The sequence below is a fragment of the Talaromyces atroroseus genome (assembly GCF_001907595.1).
Source record: "Talaromyces atroroseus strain IBT 11181 chromosome Unknown scaffold_8, whole genome shotgun sequence".
Taxonomy (NCBI): domain Eukaryota; kingdom Fungi; phylum Ascomycota; class Eurotiomycetes; order Eurotiales; family Trichocomaceae; genus Talaromyces; species Talaromyces atroroseus.
Genome location: NW_017971440.1, coordinates 24,765 through 42,933, shown reverse-complemented (window position 1 = coordinate 42,933; position 18,169 = coordinate 24,765). Strand labels below are relative to the sequence as shown.

Sequence of the window (18,169 nt, the reverse complement as noted above, 5' to 3'; positions counted from 1 at the left end):
TGCGAAAATCGGCGGTTTCATTGGAGGAGTTCTACAGTTTGAGATCGTCTGCGCCGGAGAATTATTGCTGCATCGGGGACAGGAAATAGAAATGTAATCGCCGTAAAGATTAGATCTACGATTGCATCCTACGCTTAAAAAGCTTTTCTATATGTAGCAATATCAATCGATATCCAAGCGAGATCTCAAACACGCTGTGGTCCACTAGATAATCGTCACTACTATCATGGCCACCCTTCTTTGGTGGCTCCCTGGAATACTCCTCTCCGCTCTCTCTCGAGTATTCTCGGCATTCAGATCCTATCTTCCTTTTCGAAGCGTGACTGAATTGCACAGGAATGGGCACTCTCCAGATAACGTGGGTGTTTCTCTCGAAGACGGCCTACTAGCTCCTACGGAGAAATTCGAGGAAGAATGGAGAGATCTTGATCGTTACCAAGATGTCCTTGGTCAGCTGCCAATGCTCCAAGTATATGCTCATATCCTCTACCTCTTCCCAGTGCCTGAAAATGTCTCCCGTGAGGAAATTTTGAGTGACCTCTCGCAAGCCATTGCTAAAGTCCGCAATGCCGTGCCCTGGATGGGCGCAAAAGTCGTCAATGTCGGCAAGTCAGCAAATAGCTCAGGTCTGTATAGAGTAGCCGAGTGTGCGTCGCCATTAAACGAAATAGACGTCAGGGATCTATCCAACGACGCGACATGCCCGTCATACGATGATCTCAAGAAGCGCAAGGCGCCTATCTCAATGCTTGATTCTAAAAAGTTCACGTCTGTCCCTGGATTCCCAATACGTTTTGAAGACTCCAAAGAGGATCCCTCGCGAGTACTGCGGCTCAACGCCACGTTCATAAAGGGGGGTTTGGTGATCGACTTTTTGATTCACCATAACATGGCGGATGCCGGTGGGCATTTCGGGTCCATCAAGATGATAGCAATGGCCATGCGCGGAGAAGGGTTCCCTATTGGACTACTCCAGCAAGCGAATAGAGACCGACGAAATCTCTTTTCTCTGCTCGGCCCCAACGAGAAAATGCTCGATCACAGCAAACATATACGACCGCCAATCACGTCTTCCGCACCTCTCGTATCGCCGCATGCAAACGCTGCCAAGTACCATGTTATACGATTCAGCGCGAAGAAGCTTGACGAGCTCAAAAACCTGGCAAGCCAGGGCCTAGATCCCGATGTGCCTTTTATTTCTACAGACGATGCCTTGAGTGCATTATGTTGGAAACATTTCACCCTTGCACGCGCGCACCGATTTGGCCCCCAAACAGAATCCCGCTTTGCTCGAGCGGTCGACGGACGTGCAGCGTTGGGAATCTCGAAGGACTACATGGGCGACGTGATTCATAATGTCTCAACTTTTCTTACATTCGAGCAACTCACCACCTGGCCCCTCGCACGGATTGCATCCCACCTCCGAAGACATCTCAACGCGAAGAATACAGCGTATGACATTCGCAGTTTTGCTACCTTCATTGCAAAAACCCCGGATAAATCTACTATAACATACGGGGGGCAGTTCAATCCCGCTACAGATGTGGGTTGCTCTAGTGTACGAGGACTTGGGAAAGTGCTGTTTCCCAGCTTCGGTGTCCTAGGCCAGCCGGAGTTTGTGAGGCGACCCAAGCCAGGCGTCGTGTTCCCAGGGTTATTGGTGTTTTTCCCCGGTAGTCCCGGCGGTGACTGCGATGTATGGCTGTGTCTGGGAGACGACGAGATCAAGACACTAACGGAGAAGGACAGGGAGTGGATGCAGTGGGCGGAGTACATTGGGTGATGCTATTCACTACACACGTTACATTGATATAATTACATAGTATTAATCAAATTTATTCTACTAATAGACGTCTCGGAATTTCTCCGACTCTCGCGATATACATAGTTCCTACTTAATATACTTGCCAGCCCCCATACTCACCAAAGTCAAATTTAAATACAGCAAAACTTACTTGATGCTTACTCTCAACCCTAGCAGCGTTGAGACTCCTTCGAACTATACGTGCCACGACGTGATGTTGTTAAGCCCAGCGGTTGGTGCTCCCAACATTCTCTGCAGCATTTCAGCCCCGGCCCCGATGCGGATATCTTTCAATTTCTAGCAAAGAAACAGAAACTCCGACTCCGTGTCGTCTCCAGCAACAGGCGAGTGCGTTTAAAAGTATGATAATATCTCAGATGGACGAATGGCTTATGCGGGTGAAAAGTGGCAAAGGTTGTTTCACAGATATATTGTTCTCCCAATCGAGACCAGCATGTGCAATTCACAGTAGGCGCCTTTATATGAGCTTATCGTGCTTTTCTTACATAGGTAACATACATTGTTCAGTGTACGGTACATCTGTCTCGGACTTTCTATTATAGCAATCAATGTATAGTCCTCGACCATGCAATATGTAATCCGAGTCGGGGATTCCAATCAGATATTATTCCCCATACCTAGGTAGGTACCCAGTTACTTTGCCAAAATGGCTATTTTGCCGACTCCAGATATTATAGATACGTAGGATTCATTGCTAGTTAACCTAATCCATGTGCAAATTGACTTTCAGACTGTGTACACGTCCGAGAAACATTCACCAATCAACCATGGCCTGGAAACAAATCGAAGATGGGACATGGCGCAAAGAGCTGGGTGGCGTGGAAAAGATCTATCGGTTCCAATCGACAATTTTCCGTGCCACCGGGCGTGAACACTGGGGTCTCTATACTATCTGCAAAGTAAACATTTCCGAGAATGCAGACCTCGCTTCTACACTGTTACGCAATGCATGGAAAGCATTACGGTTTGAGTTCCCCGCCCTCACTCTTGTTGTTGACGGCTATGAGGCGGTTTATACTGGCGGGGGGAGAAATGTGACTGTTCTTGGAGAAGAGGAAGGCATCGACGCTGTTGCAAATACGGCTGAGGAATGGGCCCAAAAGACCTTCCGAGTCGAGCAAATCCTAACCGTCGAGGAAATACTTGCCGATTACCAAATACGAGATCTGCCAGGACTGGTTTGGCTGCCAGCCACTTCGGAGGTCCTCTTCCTGACATCGCACTGGCGTGTTGACGGCGTTGGCAGCTGTATGCTGCTCAACCGACTCTTCCAGCTAGTCGCCTCAAAGGCAACTGGTATTCCACCTGAAAACTGGAGTGTTGAGAATGACTTGGCTAGAATCTCGCCCAGTTTAGAAGATGCAGCTGGATCACCGATGACAACGACCGCTGAAATCGAGAACACGGCAAAGGAAATTAGCACTACTTTCCGAGAAAAGGCTCTCCAGTCAATCGGACTGCCGTACAATGGCGACCGAACAACGCCTCCAGGAAATCCTGCCGTACAGGCAATTAGTTTCACTGCGGAAAGTTCAAAATCCCTCGTCGACGCGTGCAAGGAGCGCAGAATCAGCGTGTCAGCGGCTATTCATGCAGCCCTTGCGACAACCACATTCGAAATGACGGCCGCAAAAGACGTAAATGAGTATGTCACGATCATGGCAGTGAGCTATAGGCCATACCTCAAAGAACCTTACAACACGGAAGAACATGCATGCCGCACATATGTCTCAAGCATACCTCCCACGGTGGCTAAGAATGCCACATTCGAGGAACAGACCACATCACTGACGCAATTGTTCAAGAACTGGCATACAGAAAAGATGTCACAAGCACTACGTGAACTGTACCGAGGGGCTTCCCAGGCCCTCGTAGCCCCTCGTCCAGGCCCTCCCCCAGGCCCTCCTCCTAACCCACCAAGCGGAATAACCCACAGCAACCTAGGCGTTATTGACCAATTTATTCGTCGACAGTATTACAGCGCTAATGAAAGACAGACCCCCGCCGTTGAAGTGACCAAATTTCGATTCGGCGTCAGCGTGATGACTCGCCAGATGCTCCTATACCCGTGGACATTCCGCGGACAGCTGAATCTGTCAATCAACTACAATTATGCGTACTACGAAGCTAAGATACCCTTGCAGGTCCTTGACATGGTTCAGCAGAAGTTAGAGCAAGAGCTTGGCATCAAGTTGGAGAGATGTGTCTAGTCTATATAATATTTGCTGGAGTAAAATACACACAAGCAAAGAGCAAGATATCGTCAGTTTATGTCAGTTTACCAAGTATCGGCAACAATATTGAGCTTCCTCCACGTTCAAAAGTCGATAAAATATTGTACAGTACAATCTACGTATCCGTCCAGAGATATTTCTCTATATGATAAGGCATTCGAAATCACCTTTTGGTATGACGGGGTGAACGAGCCACGACGGATGCTATATTGACTTCACTTGTGGATCTAGAGCCAAGCAAGTTATGAGTTCCCTAAATAAATTCTTGAGATGTTTTTTAAATTCGAAAATCTGACCACCTTCCTCGTACGGATTTTGATTTAAGTTGTGATGCTATGGATTACCTTCAAGCTTTTGACTGTAGCAGATATAGAACAAAGCACCCGTATAGCAAACATAAAGAGTGATGTCTCCTTTCAAATTGTGTTATAATGCTTGCACGGTGATAGCAGATTGTGAGACTAGGAAAAGGAAACTGGGAATTTGGAGGGATAGATTATTGATTTAGTACTGATACAGGACAATCCCTGGCTTTTACGCCTCCATTTCGCCATAGCAATATCACTAATTGTTGACTTAGCTTTGATAGTGTCCCAAACCAGTGTTACATTACCGCACCAAACATTGATTACAAGACACGTGCCTGCAACGACCACATTTTGTCAGTTCATTAGGATTATTTACGTTTTTGCAATAACGACATTGCCAACCATTCGTTTTGAATGCCCTTATGCGGCACTCCGTCCTCCACCTGCACCAGTCATGCACAATGTCGATGACTTCGCTGTAATTTTCATTTGTGCACTGCAGTAGCTGATCATTCATATCCCGAGCATTCGTGGCAGTTGCCTGTGGACAATCATCCGCATTGGGGGGATGTCCAGAATGCAACATCAGCGGCATGCTGGCACACGAACCTTGTTTTAGTCAATTGACACATACTTTTATAGAGCTTATACTCTAGCAAAGTCGTGAATTTGAGAGGCGGACGTTGGAGCTGTAAAAACCGGGAAAGAACTAATAGTGACAGGCTTATCAAGTCCGATTCGACTGAGGGTGCAGGATGTCAAAGCTAGACTAGAAGCAATAACAGACATAACCATCTTGTTCGTCAATAACCAAACCATGTACCTAGGCTAATACCGTACTGAGAAGACGCAGATCTGCTTCTAACATCTTAAATACGTCTCATAATTTCCCTAACCTCCACAAGACACCAAAGTTCTGAACAAGTACCTGAAAGTACCTAGGTACTATCCACAAGAATCTTGGACGTAACCAGGCGCGATATATAAACCACAACTTACCTAGGTGCCTTTAAGCTTCTGTGCCATATAGTCGATACTAACACTGCACCCTTGTGACAAAGATAGAATATGGAGCCGCTTTTTAGATTGTATTCAATATTCTACTTACCAGACTCAGTATAGAATCCTTGCACCGCGATAACATACTGGTGGGTCTAGTGAATTGGGTAGCAAAGAATACGCGCTCTAATATTTAAGTTTGGGCTGAAAATTTGGGAGGAAGAGATGATTGATTCAGTACTTTCTGCTTGAATACAGGACAATCCCCTCCCATGCATGTTTCCTTGCAAGCCTCTGATTTGCCATAACAACCAATGAAAGTCGATCACTAATTCTCGGTTTAGTCTTGTAATTCTTGCTGGAATTAAAGTGGGTACAACTTATGAACCTTGGTCATATTAAGCTAGCTCACATTTGGAACAATGAGCGTGAATGCATTTGCATCTGGCTTCCTTAGGAGGATTTGCCGAGTAGCACAGATGGCATGTCCAACCTCTCAAATCGAATACCATTTGGCGGCACTGCTCATCATTATCGCAATAGCGAATGTAACGGACGATGTTGCGCGTAAGCTTCTCGCCAGTGCAATGCTTTACCTTGTCCTTTTTCTTAGCATTGGAAACAGCATCAGGACAATCCTTCGGATTGGCGGGATAATATTCTGGTGTACCAATGACATGGTCACACAAGGTCATCTGTGTATTGAATATGCACATGGTTTATGGAGTGTATGCTTCGAAAGATTGTAGAGTTGACTGATGGAAGAGGGGATATCGAGAGCCAAATTGAAGAGACATCCTGCTATTTAAAATAATTGCGTAGATTATGTCGAGGAGTTAGTCAGAAATCGAGTCATGAATTACGTCAAGAATTGCCTTTCATGTATACATTATAGACTCTCTGACTCACTTAGCTATTTTGAAATTCGGAGGTCGAAGACACTCGCAGATGCTCATACACATAATTCAATTCAACTTGACACTCTGTGCCCAGGTTTGAGACCTTTTTTTTGTTGAACATCTTAATTATAAGGAAGATCTCGGGTCTGGTTCAATTGATGGTATATGTAAAACTCAAACTACAAACATATTTTTCTATTCTATTTGTGCTGTAATCCTTATATTTACCTGAATCCTATCAGATATTGCTAAAACAGGCATCACACATATCATCTTTGAAGCCCTATGAACCTTCTTGAAGGTATACATAGCCTTTTGATAGATCTCAAATACTCCCACATTCAACTTATATACTTCCAAACGCTCTGAACATTGACAGCCTGCCTAGGCTTTTAAGTATTTATATACTATTATGCTTCACTTGTGTCACAGAGACGGAAATGTCACGGCGAATAGATAAAGATATGTATAAACTTGATCGATTATAAGCGTCATAGAGGGATTTATTACACAAAAGTAGAGACCTAACACCATAGGCCAATTTTGACCACGGCCTAGTTCTCTAAGGAATCGCATGGAACATCATTCATATCATATTATATGTATGTAGTTACTTACACCTCGACCCTATTACTGTTCCCCCAGCAAGGCTTGAAGAAAAGATTTTATTTGAGTACATGGAATGTAACAAGGGAGAATACAAAGACGTTGTGGATATTGAAAGATTATTTCAACATGAATCATGATACATCATCATCATCATCAACAGCTAGTTTTTCTTCCAGCTTCGCTTGTACAAAGAAAGCTCACAACTTAATCACGAGCTTAGTTGCCGACAAACCACCGGCTCTGAGAGTATCAAGACCACCCTGAATACTTTCCAAGCCCTGTCCAACAACCTTGGGAGGGGGAGCGGCAACGAAAGTTCCATCAGCAAGACCCTTGGGCACGAATTCGTTGAAGATGGCTGGGCCGACGGGAGTTGCCTTCAAGCCACCCACAAATGCCATTTTGGCAGTGACACCCTCGGGGAGCTCGGCGGGGGGTTGGTTGGATACGGCGACATGTTTGGGGCCGTTAGTGAGTTGACTGACAATGTCGATAACAGGCTGAGCAGCAGTGAAGCCAATGGCGTAGGCACCGGCGCTCTTCTTGCCGTTGAAGGCGGCAACAATGTCAGCGACGACTGAGGGACTGTTGTAGTCGAAAACTTGGCTAGCTCCCAGCTTCTTAACGTAGTCGAAATTCTTCGGGGAAGAGGTAGAGATAACCTCGTAGCCGGCTGCTACCGCCAATTGCACAGCGTTGCTACCAACACTTGAGGCACCGCTCCAGATCAAGACAGTCTCACCCTTGGGTGGTCGCGCGGGGGCGGTTGGGAGGTCCAAAGCGAGTTGGTCGGCCTGGAAGAGGCCAGCTGCAGCCGTAGCGAGACCGAGAGGGATGACTGATGCTTGTTCATATTCCAGGTTGTCAGGAATTAGTGAAGTCAAATCTTCACGGAGCACGACGTATTCCTGGAAAGCACCGTCGGCGGGACGACTGGTTTCCAGACCATTACCTAGACCGATCACACGATCGCCAACTTTGTAGCGGTTGGTAGCCTTTGCGCCTACTTCCACGACTTCTCCTGCAACATCAGTGCCAAAGACAGTGGGATACTTGGTCCAAGGGAACAACTTGGCGCCCATCAATTGACGCGCAAAGTCGACTGGGTTGAGAGCAATGGCGTGCACCTTGACGACGATTTCATTGTCTGTGGGTGCGACGTATTCTGACTCTTTCACCTCGAGAGGGACTGCCCTCTCAGCCGTAATCCAAGCTGCTCTGTTGGCGGGAGCCATGGCTGGTATTGTGTCTTGATGAGTGTGGTGACTTGAGGGAAAAGCTGTATGAGACGGTCTGAGTTCGTTAAACAGAGAAATGAAACTGCCTGGGAGTGTGGAAAGAGACAGGTGGTGGATGGTTGAGGGTAAGTAAATAAATAAGCGACCACAAACGCCCACGACCACGGGGAACAAAGAAAATGGTGCTTTGCGAACCCAGATGGTGCCATGATTTCCTAGATAGGCAAGACCCGGACTCGGGAAAAGGTATGCAAAGGCAAATAAGCACAGCAAAACCTGGCCAAACCCCAAGCATAAGATTAGAGATTAACTGTCAATTCGACCACTTATGCCCGCCCAAAAGGGAAAATGCGGGACGGGATTGCAAATCCCCGAGTCCGCTAAAGTCCGGCGCCACCTCTCTGGCGCAATTATGACAAAATGAACCACCAGACCAATCATAGCCTTTCATTTTCAGTTCTAAAATATTAGCGTGAAAATTTATACATCCGTCTTTTGTCTTTTTTCCTCTTTTGTGTCTCGCTTGCCTTTCTTTGTTCTAGCCGGGCACTTTTAGTTGTTTTCTTTCCTCTTGGAATGTTGAGAACTGAAGGCTACATTACATGACTTGGTAGATCAGGGCGCCATATGTAACGACTTCGCTTGCATCTCGTGTGAGAGACGTGCAGGATATGAAACATGCAACCAATTTGGTCGGCATCGGCAGAAAAAAAGCCGGCAGCTCTACGCTCGGTCTATGCACGATTAGCTACTATGATTTACTAAGACTATTGGATGAACACACCTTTCGGCGGCTCTGCTACTAAATTCAATAGATCATTCATCATTCGGAGGATCGTCAAACTGCATGTGAAAGCATAGCAACTGATGGATATCTCGGCGAGATAAAAGAGAAGAAAGAAATACGTATCATTTCAAGCTCAGATCTAGACTGACTTGAATGCACCGATTTACCTACACAGTAGATACATCCCTTCGTCTGGGGTGGTCTATTGACAGCCAGGTGGGCCACAAATTAATGCCCGGCATTTGACGCAGACGAGACCTACGGAGACGAAAGGCAAAGTGTGGCGCCGCTCCATACCCATAAGCCGCCAATGGAAAATTTGAATCCAGAGAATTGTAGTTGAATGCCTAGAAAGGTGAGGGGCTGGTTATATCGTCGCGCGGAAAGGGGAAAGGTGTAAATAAATATTCTTTTCCCGGAGACACGTGATATGTGTGGCCCTAATTTCTAAGACGACTGACTTCCAAGGATGTTGACGAGGGGCACTTACGTTGCTGCATCCACGCAATCAAAGAGAAACTGCATATAGTATCTTCGTAGAATACTACTCACCGAGGACAACATTGAGGATACAATGGAGTAACTGAAAGTCCATTTGTATTTCCATGCCTGCTGTTGGCACGTCTTGTTTCCCGCATGATGGAGCTACGAAAGGAGGAAAAAAGAAACGAAAGACTTATAAGTCTATGTTACAGCGGGCTAACAATTATTGAAAAAGTGCATTAGCAACGTCAACAAGGTCGTTGTCATGTGAAGCGAGACGGCGTAGATGCAGTCTTGGTTGGGACGTAGTGATTTTGTCGAGAAGTATAAACTACAAGCGTTCATTCATACCTATCGTCAGTAGGTAGAAAGTCTAGTTATAAGAAGTTAGACCACGCTACGATTGAACACCAACAATGTCTTGGCAGAAAACCTCCTTCAACCGCTACCAGCGGCCGTTGGGAGAAAACGAACGCCTCATCAAATTTATCGGAGACCGCGCGCATCCCGCCGGTCGCGAGCAATGGTCTGTTTCAGCGACTGCAATCTTCAAACCCAGCGACAATCGTCTAGCCACCGAGTGGGCTGCAACAACGCTTCGTGATGCCTGGAAGCTAATGCGCTTTCAACATCCCAGCATAGCTACTGCGCCCACCGTTGGAAGCGAGAACTTGGAATACGCTGTACCAAGTGAGAAAGACCTGGAAAGCTGGGGAGATGAAACTTTTATTGTAGCTGGAGAGGACACATGTGCGGAAGATGTGATTGCTAGAATCAAACCAAGTCCTTTCATGACTCTGTACTTTGTGCCTCATTGCTGGGAAGTTCTACTTCACACTTCTCACTGGCGCACCGACGGTTACGGTGCGTTCCAGTTGGTGAATGCATTTTTCGATGCTGTCAAGGCCGTTATTGATAATGATGGCTTGCCAGAGTTATCATGGGGAGAGGAAGTTGCTCGCCTGGTGCCCAGCGTGGAAAGTGCCTTGAATTTGTCCGAAACTGCGACGCCGGAGACAATTGTTAGTGCCAGAAAGTATGCTAGTACTCAATTGTACATGAAAGACAGTGTTGGAATCTCCTATAGTGGCGACATGACAACTCGACCAGGCGGCACTCGCACTGCCAGAATGCAATTGAGCAAGGAAACTACCGAGGCTTTGCAGCGTGCCAGTGACGAACGTAACATCGACCTATTCTCCGCTGTTCATGCTGCTTTGGCAATTGTCAACTTCGAGAATGCAGATGCAGCCTTTGCGGCTAAGACAAACGACGAAATGCAATATGCTAGCACAATCAGGCTCAGCTTGAGACCTCATCTCATCAGCCCCCATACCAACAATCCGTCAGTTGCCGCTGGTGTCTACACCGGAGGCTACATAATTAAAGTCGCTGGAAAAGATTCGTTCGACGAAATTGCGAGACAATACCAGCATGAATACAAGCATGGTGCAAGCCCAGAATTCCTGCAATCCCGTCGCCAGTTCGCCGCCATGGCTGTCGAAGGACTTCAAAAAGGGTTACCGTTGCCAAACCCCCCACCAAGCAACATCGATATTTCTTTTGTTACGGATACAGATGCCATGGTAACTTCTGTCTATGAGACAAGAAGCGGTCCACTAGAGGTCCTGAGGGTAGGGCTGGGGGTCGAGACCTTGACACGACAGCCATTGCTGTTTCTATGGATATTCCGTGGCCAATTGGATCTGAGTCTTGTTTATAATGAGGCGTATCAAGACGAGGAGATGGCATCTAAGATTCTAAAGGATGTGGTTGTGGCTTTGAAGAATTCGTTGCTCAAATAAACAGTTATATCGGTCCTTATCATACTCTGTCATTTGCCCAGGTGTGTCAGGTAGACATTGAATCGAATATTTGGGGTCATTTAGTTCAGAAACATAGCTATATTTTGAGAAGCTGAACGTTACGCTGACAGATTCTTATGCAAATACCTATGGATAGTCTCCGATTGTTGAGTTCTATTATAGGCCGTACGAACCATGTCAAAAATAGCAAACCTAGCTTGTTCACTTCAAATTTGTGCTTCCTTCGTAGTATATCAAATTATGTAGCCACATTTGAAAGTGCACGCATATCAGAAACTGATTCCTAGAACATATGAGACTAGAGCCTACCATAATGGCACTTCATCCTGTAAGTAAAACCGGCAAGCACTCCCTACTCCATGATTGACATATTCCTGCATGATCAATATAACAAATAATAATCCGAAGTAACTCCGCAAGAAAAGTAAGCTTGATATACCTCTACTACCAACTCTGAGCAGCATTAAGCCGAGTTTCGGAAGTCCTAATTGTAACTTCTGAGAGGACAATAGCAAGTCGGCGATTCCTACAACGTTCGTGTTATAAAATAACGTTCCAGCAGATCCCCAAATAGCTAGATATTGAGATATCAACTGGATAAGACTGAGTTGTGCGAGTGTAGACGGAGTTTATATTAGATTCAATAGACCCGGGGTTACCGGACTTACATCAGGTAGGAAAACACGTTGATACCTCGGGGTGGCGAGCGAAGAGGAAAGGAAAAGCATATCATTCAATAATAGAGCTTCATCGGAGTTTCAAGGTCAAACCTTAAACATATTTGATAGGTTTAAATTGTTCTATTGCTGCTTCACGTTTTGGGTTTATAGTACCGACCAAATTCGGAATTAGGGCTTGACCGCTCGGTCCACAGCAGTTGTAATACGAACCTTTGGTCTTGACTATATACATGCACGAGTTTCGTATTGGCGATAATCCTTCTCCTTGACGAACACTCTCAGTGTCTGGAGCAGTGGTTCCAATAACATTCTCGTGGTACCCAGGGCGATCTCTCATTTATTCATTCAGACCAGACAGGCGTGAAACTTACACGAACCCAAGACTTTCCTCTACAAACTTCTTATTCTTTCTTTTCTTTTCTTCTTATTCTATCTCCATCTAACTCAGTTTACCAATCTTCATATTTTCCTTAAATTCGACAAGGGGAACAAGTCAGGCCAGAATGGAGTCAAAACTCTTAGACGCTGCGAGGCCATCGGCAGCATTCTTCTGCCCTCAGAACAAACCACCAAAACCAAAGTATTTGGATACCATTCGTCGCTATCTACGTAGTAATACGCTCCTTGCTCCATTCCGAGTTGCCATACTTGACAGCCTCTCCACAACATGGGAGATCCTCGCGGATGCACACCCCGGGATTGCAGCCATGACCCAGGGTCCTCGATACATCCAACACTTCCATGATTGGATTGCTGCCACAGAATCACCAGTTACATCATCACAAATGGAATGGACAGAAATAATGTCTGGATTAATATCACTCCCGCTGTTGACAATCATGCAAATCGTTCAGTACTTCCAATATCTGGAAGCCCGTCAAATACGACATAAGCAATTCGTCGAAGAAATAAGAGTCGGCGGTGCCCAGGGTTACTGTGGTGGCTTACTGCCAGCAGCAGCCATAGCGGCATCCCGCAACGAAGAGGAGGTTGTTAAGAATGCTGGTATTGCCTTGAGACTATCGCTAGCTATTGGTGCGTATGCAGAGTTGGGTGATGACCCGGATACGCCGGGACCAACTACTGTTGTCTTGCGGACGAAATATCTTGGACAGGCAGGAGAGATCGTAGCTAAGTTTCCTGGAGTACGTCTATTCCAATTCCATTCTCGAAATTATATCCTAATGAAATGCTTACGATTCCATTAGACATATATCTCGGCAATCACAGACCCAGAAACTATAAGCATCGTTGGCCCTACAAAGGTCGTCGAAGATCTGCGAGTATATGCTGAATCACAGGGGCTCAAAGCTACCAAATTGCACCTCAGAGGCAAGGTCCACAACCCCGAGAACGCCGAGTTGTGCAAGGAGTTTATCGAACTGTGCGAGAAATATCCCGACTTGTTATTGCTCCCAACCCCTGCTGCCTTGCAAACCTCCATGCGCTCAAACAAAACTAGCAAGGAATTGAGACATTCCGGCATAATTACTTCTCTTTCACTTGAGGTACTGGAGAGCACACTTGCAAATCGATGCGAGTGGTATGACCTTTTGAGTGTCATGGCAGATAAGCTGGACGAGACAGGCAAGGAGCACACCTTCGCTCTCTTCGGGACTGGGAGAAAGAATTGTGTTCCTCTAGCACCATTCGAGCAGAAGCAACAGCGTATCTCCAAACTTGACATTGCGACCTACGTCGAGAAGCTAGACATTCCTCGAGACGGACGGACGCTGGATCAGTACCCCGAAAATGCCATTGCCATTGTCGGTGCTGGTTGCCGACTGCCAGGCGCCAATTCCATCGACGAGCTCTGGGACATCCTCAGCTCCGGTACATCACGAGTTGAAAAGCTACGGCCTTCACGATTTGATTTGTCCACAATTTCTCGCGGCACTGTTGGTCCGGATGCTAAGCAAACCAGCAGGAGAGAGTTGTACGGTAACTTCCTCGACGATGTCGAATCGTTTGACAGTAACTTTTTCGGTGTTAGCCCTCGTGAAGCCATGTACATGGACCCACAGCAGCGCCTACTCCTCGAGACTGCGTATGAGGCTTTGGATGCTAGTGGCTACTTGCGAACTCACCGCCGAGATGACTTCGACAATGTTGGCTGTTTTATCGGGGCTAGCTATACGGAATACCTCGAGAACACTAGTTCATACAATCCAACCGCATACACAGCAACAGGAACAATTCGAGCCTTCCAGAGTGGGCGAATTAGCTATCATTTTGGCTGGAGCGGTCCGTCTGAGGTTATTGATACGGCTTGTTCCGCGTCGCTTGTTGCAGTCAACCGAGCTTGCAAAGCCATTCAGTCTGGTGAATGTCCTATGGCCCTTGCAGGTGGTGTAAATGTCATCACGGGGGTCAATAACTACTTCGACTTGGGCAAAGCAGGATTTTTGAACACAACTGGACAATGCAAGCCCTTCGATGCGACTGCGGATGGTTACTGTCGCGCGGATGGCATTGGATTAGTTGCGCTGAAATCGCTGCGTCAAGCAGTAGCTGATGGAAATGATGTACTGGGTGTCATTATGGGTGTTGGCACCAACCAGGGCGGTCTCTCACCGGCGATTACCGTGCCATACTACCGTGCTCAGATCAGCCTCTTCAAGAATGTGGTTAAACAATCCGGACTGAAACCCGGTCAAATATCTTACGTCGAAGCACATGGCACCGGCACACAGGTCGGCGACCCAATAGAGATTTCAAGTGTGCGTGAGGTATTCGGTGGTTCACAAAGAAGTGACTTTGTGAATCTCGGATCTCTGAAGGCAAACGTCGGGCATAGTGAGACTGCCGCTGGCATAGGCAGTTTGATGAAAGTCCTCGCAATGCTGAAACATGGGAAGATTCCTCCTCTGGCCGGTTTCAAGACACTCAATCCCAAGATTCCCGCTCTCGAGCCCGACTTCTTGCGCATTCCAACGGAAGTAAAATCGTGGGATGTCTCATTCCGTGCTGCATGTGTCAATAGTTATGGTGCGGCTGGTAGTAACTCAGCATTGATATGTGCCGAGGCTCCCAGAATGACAGCGATGGCCACAGCATCACTAAGCCATATAAAGACAAACGAAGATGAAGCCTTGCAGTACCCGATTTTAATCAGTGCCATCAACAACGCCAGTCTAAAAGCGAATGCTAGCAAGTTAGCATCCTACATTCGCCAGAATCGTGGTGAACAGGACCTGCGCATTGCCGACATTGCCTTCACCTTGTATGATCGCCGCAAACACCACCGCGTGCAATGGAATGGTGAAGCACATGACCTTGAGGCATTGGCCCAGAAATTGGATCAGGTAGAGGAAGGCGTGGAAGTGCCAACAACACCCAAGTCTGTGGTTTTAGCATTCTCAGGCCAAAGCAAGCAAACAATAGGACTCGATGCATCGTGGTATGTTAGCTTTCCACGCCTCCGGCACTACATTGATTTGTGCAATAATACTATCATGCGCCTGGGCTACTCTGCGATCTTACCTGCAGTGTTCGCATCTGATCCTGTAGAGGACGTGGTAGCCTTGCAATGTGGCACCTTTGCGGTGCAGTATGCATGTGCGAAGTGCTGGATCGACGCAGGCGTAAAAGTAGATGCCGCTGTTGGTCACAGTTTTGGCGAGTTGACAGCCTTGGCTGTCACCAGTGTACTTTCACTTGAACATGCTCTCAAGCTGGTCGCTGCGCGGGCCTCATTGATGCAGACTAAATGGGGACCGCAACGAGGCACAATGCTTGCCGTCGAGGCAAGCGTAGAGACAGCAAGACAAATCATCTCAACTGTCAATCGCAGTCTTGAGATTGCTTGCTACAATGCCAAAACTAGCCAGGTCCTTGTTGGAACTGATTCCGACATCGAGCTGGTCGAACGGCTGATCACTACTGACGCTCGATTTAAGGGTACTCGGCTTGCAAGAGTCAAAACGAGCCACGGATTTCATTCTGTGTTCACTGAGCCACTTCTGGAAGAGCTTGATCTCGTTGCTCAAGCCCTAGATTTCAAGACGCCTTCAATCCCACTTGAGACATGCACAGAAGTTCCAGCCGAGGTCGATGAACAAACAATCGACGCCAGCCGTATCGTGCAACATACCCGAACGCCGGTATACTTCGGAGATGCAGTTGCAAGGCTGGAAAGCCGTCTAGGGCCCTGCGTTTGGCTTGAAGCGGGCAGTGATTCTCCCATTATCCCGATGGTAAAGAGAGCTGTCCAAAACCCGTCGCAGCATACATTCCTTAAGTTGAAAGCCAAAGACACTGCTCGTCCCACAGATATTATCTCTCAGACAAGCATAAGTTTGTGGCAAGAAGGCATCTCGGCCTCTTTCTTCGCAGGGTTCTACTCTTCGCCATCGGGTGCTGAAGGGTCAATTGCCTTCAAACAAATATGGCTTCCACCATACCAGTTCCAACGTACCCGTCACTGGCTGCAATACATGGATGTGGTGACAGAGGAGCGCAAAATATCAGAAGCAAGGATTCGCTCTGCCAGTCCCAATGGCAGCGTAATCCAACAACCTCACTCGCCGTCCATGAGATTGGTCACTGCTCGGAGAAGAGATTCCACCTCTTGGTCATCTCTTGAATTTGCCATACATACTGAAACCAGTCGATTCACCGACATTGTCTCTGGACATGCAGTCCGTGACCAGCCGCTGTGTCCGGCATCGATGTATATGGAATGTGTAGTAATGGCCGCTCAAATGGTCGAGCCTAGCGTCTCAGTCAAGTCGCTGACGTTCCAGAATCTTTCTTTCCAGGGTGCACTGGGTATCAACTATTCGCGCGACGTTTCCCTCCTACTAGAGGGAGACGGGGAGTACCTAGCCTGGAATTTCACCGTGCGCAGCACCGTCAAGGATTCAAAGGGGAGACCAACAACCCACGCCAAGGGCAGGTTCAGCGTGTCGTCCCACATTGATTTCCAACTTTATGAGCGCATGATTGCAGACAGAATGAATGAAATTCTCGTCCACCCCCAGTCGGAGAGATTGATGGCTGGCCGAGCGTATACGCTCTTCTCCCGAGTCGTCAACTACGCCGACACTCTACGTGGTATCACGGAAATCACAATTCTGAACAACCGCCATGCGGTAGCAGAAGTCTCTCGGCCTAAAGTGGCAGTTAGTACTACTGAGAGCACGGCAGCGGGCGTTTGTGATACGGTCACACTAGACACCTTCATACAGGTAGTCGGACTGCTGATCAATAGTAGCGAGACTTGTCCGGCAGACGAAGTATTCATTGCAACCGGTATTGATAGCATCATCATGCAAGACTGCGACTTTTCCGATTCCCAGTCCGACAGCTGGAAGGTCTACGCTATGGCAACTACGCGCAGTGAATCCCATGTTGCGGGCGACATGTTCGTTTTCACCAAGGAGGGAAAGCTGATTTTCACCGGTTCTGGTGTGCAATTCAGTCGCTTCCCCATTGCCAAACTTGAGAAGGTCCTTGAAGGTATTGGCATGAACAGTGGTGCCAAATCCCCAAGCAGTAACGATAACAACAAAAGGGGGCTATCTACTCGACGGAGCTCGGATTATTTAATTCAGACCAATGGAAATGCGAAACCTGCCGTAAACGGACACGCTTTCAAGCCAAATATGACAGTAGAAATCGATGACCAAACTCTAGTGGCACAAGACAGCGTCTCAATGCGACCTTCTGTCATCAAGTCAGCCATGATCAAGAATGATAGTAATCTCGGGACACTAGGCTTGGATTCTCTGTCCAAGCTTGAATTCGTGAACCAGCTTCGTGCTGAATTCGGTAATGAGATTTCCTCTCAAAACGATTTCGCACAGGTCGCACTTCTCTACAACAAGCTGTTCGCGAACGATTCACCCGTCAATGGCAAGCCAGTGCATGTCGGGCATGTGGAACATGTCGACGAAATCGAGCTTGATGGACCATCGTCTCCCTCGACAGAGCACACTCCACCGGCATTACGAGGAGTGGGTTCTCAGTCACAGCTTAGAATCAGACAGAGGATCCTCGAACTGATTGCGGAGAACTCTGGCGAGGCCATCGGCAACATTGGAGATGAAGTTAGCCTCCAAGACATTGGGATCGACTCGCTCTCGGTGATTGAGCTCAAAGAAGCTTTTGAAGATGCATTTGGTATCCAGTTCGGAGACTGGGATTTTGGATTACATCTGACTGTCAAAGAGCTTCTGGACTTTGTTGCTAGCTCTGGCGCTGCGTAGCTCTACTGGTGTGATGCGTTCAATTCCCTCAAATATTAATATGTATGTTAGATGGGTAGCAGTTATTCTTCA

At 47.2% G+C, this 18,169-nt stretch overlaps 5 protein-coding genes across 5 annotated transcripts; 4 read left to right on the top strand and 1 right to left on the bottom strand.

Annotated features, from left to right (window-relative positions):
* Positions 1 to 226: 226 nt before the first annotated feature.
* On the top strand, positions 227 to 1,783 carry UA08_05983 (trichothecene 3-O-acetyltransferase; the record flags this gene model as incomplete). The annotated part of the gene is made up of 1 exon (XM_020268367.1): positions 227 to 1,783. The coding sequence occupies one exon, from the start codon at positions 227 to 229 to the stop codon at positions 1,781 to 1,783; it is 1,557 nt and encodes a 518-aa protein (XP_020118636.1).
* An 809-nt stretch (positions 1,784 to 2,592) lies between these two features.
* On the top strand, positions 2,593 to 4,035 carry UA08_05982 (hypothetical protein; the record flags this gene model as incomplete). The annotated part of the gene is made up of 1 exon (XM_020268765.1): positions 2,593 to 4,035. The coding sequence occupies one exon, from the start codon at positions 2,593 to 2,595 to the stop codon at positions 4,033 to 4,035; it is 1,443 nt and encodes a 480-aa protein (XP_020118540.1).
* A 3,036-nt stretch (positions 4,036 to 7,071) lies between these two features.
* Positions 7,072 to 8,109, bottom strand: UA08_05981 (oxidoreductase, Zinc-binding alcohol dehydrogenase; the record flags this gene model as incomplete). The annotated part of the gene is made up of 1 exon (XM_020268754.1): positions 7,072 to 8,109. The coding sequence occupies one exon, from the start codon at positions 8,107 to 8,109 to the stop codon at positions 7,072 to 7,074; it is 1,038 nt and encodes a 345-aa protein (XP_020118541.1).
* Positions 8,110 to 9,798: 1,689 nt separating this feature from the next.
* On the top strand, positions 9,799 to 11,187 carry UA08_05980 (hypothetical protein; the record flags this gene model as incomplete). The annotated part of the gene is made up of 1 exon (XM_020268743.1): positions 9,799 to 11,187. One exon carries the CDS (start codon positions 9,799 to 9,801, stop codon positions 11,185 to 11,187), a length of 1,389 nt encoding a protein of 462 aa, XP_020118538.1.
* A 1,204-nt stretch (positions 11,188 to 12,391) lies between these two features.
* UA08_05979 (putative polyketide synthase) lies at positions 12,392 to 18,097 on the top strand (the record flags this gene model as incomplete). Its single annotated transcript, XM_020268732.1, has 2 exons — positions 12,392 to 13,033; positions 13,097 to 18,097. 2 exons carry the CDS (start codon positions 12,392 to 12,394, stop codon positions 18,095 to 18,097), a joined length of 5,643 nt encoding a protein of 1,880 aa, XP_020118539.1.
* Positions 18,098 to 18,169: the final 72 nt, after the last annotated feature.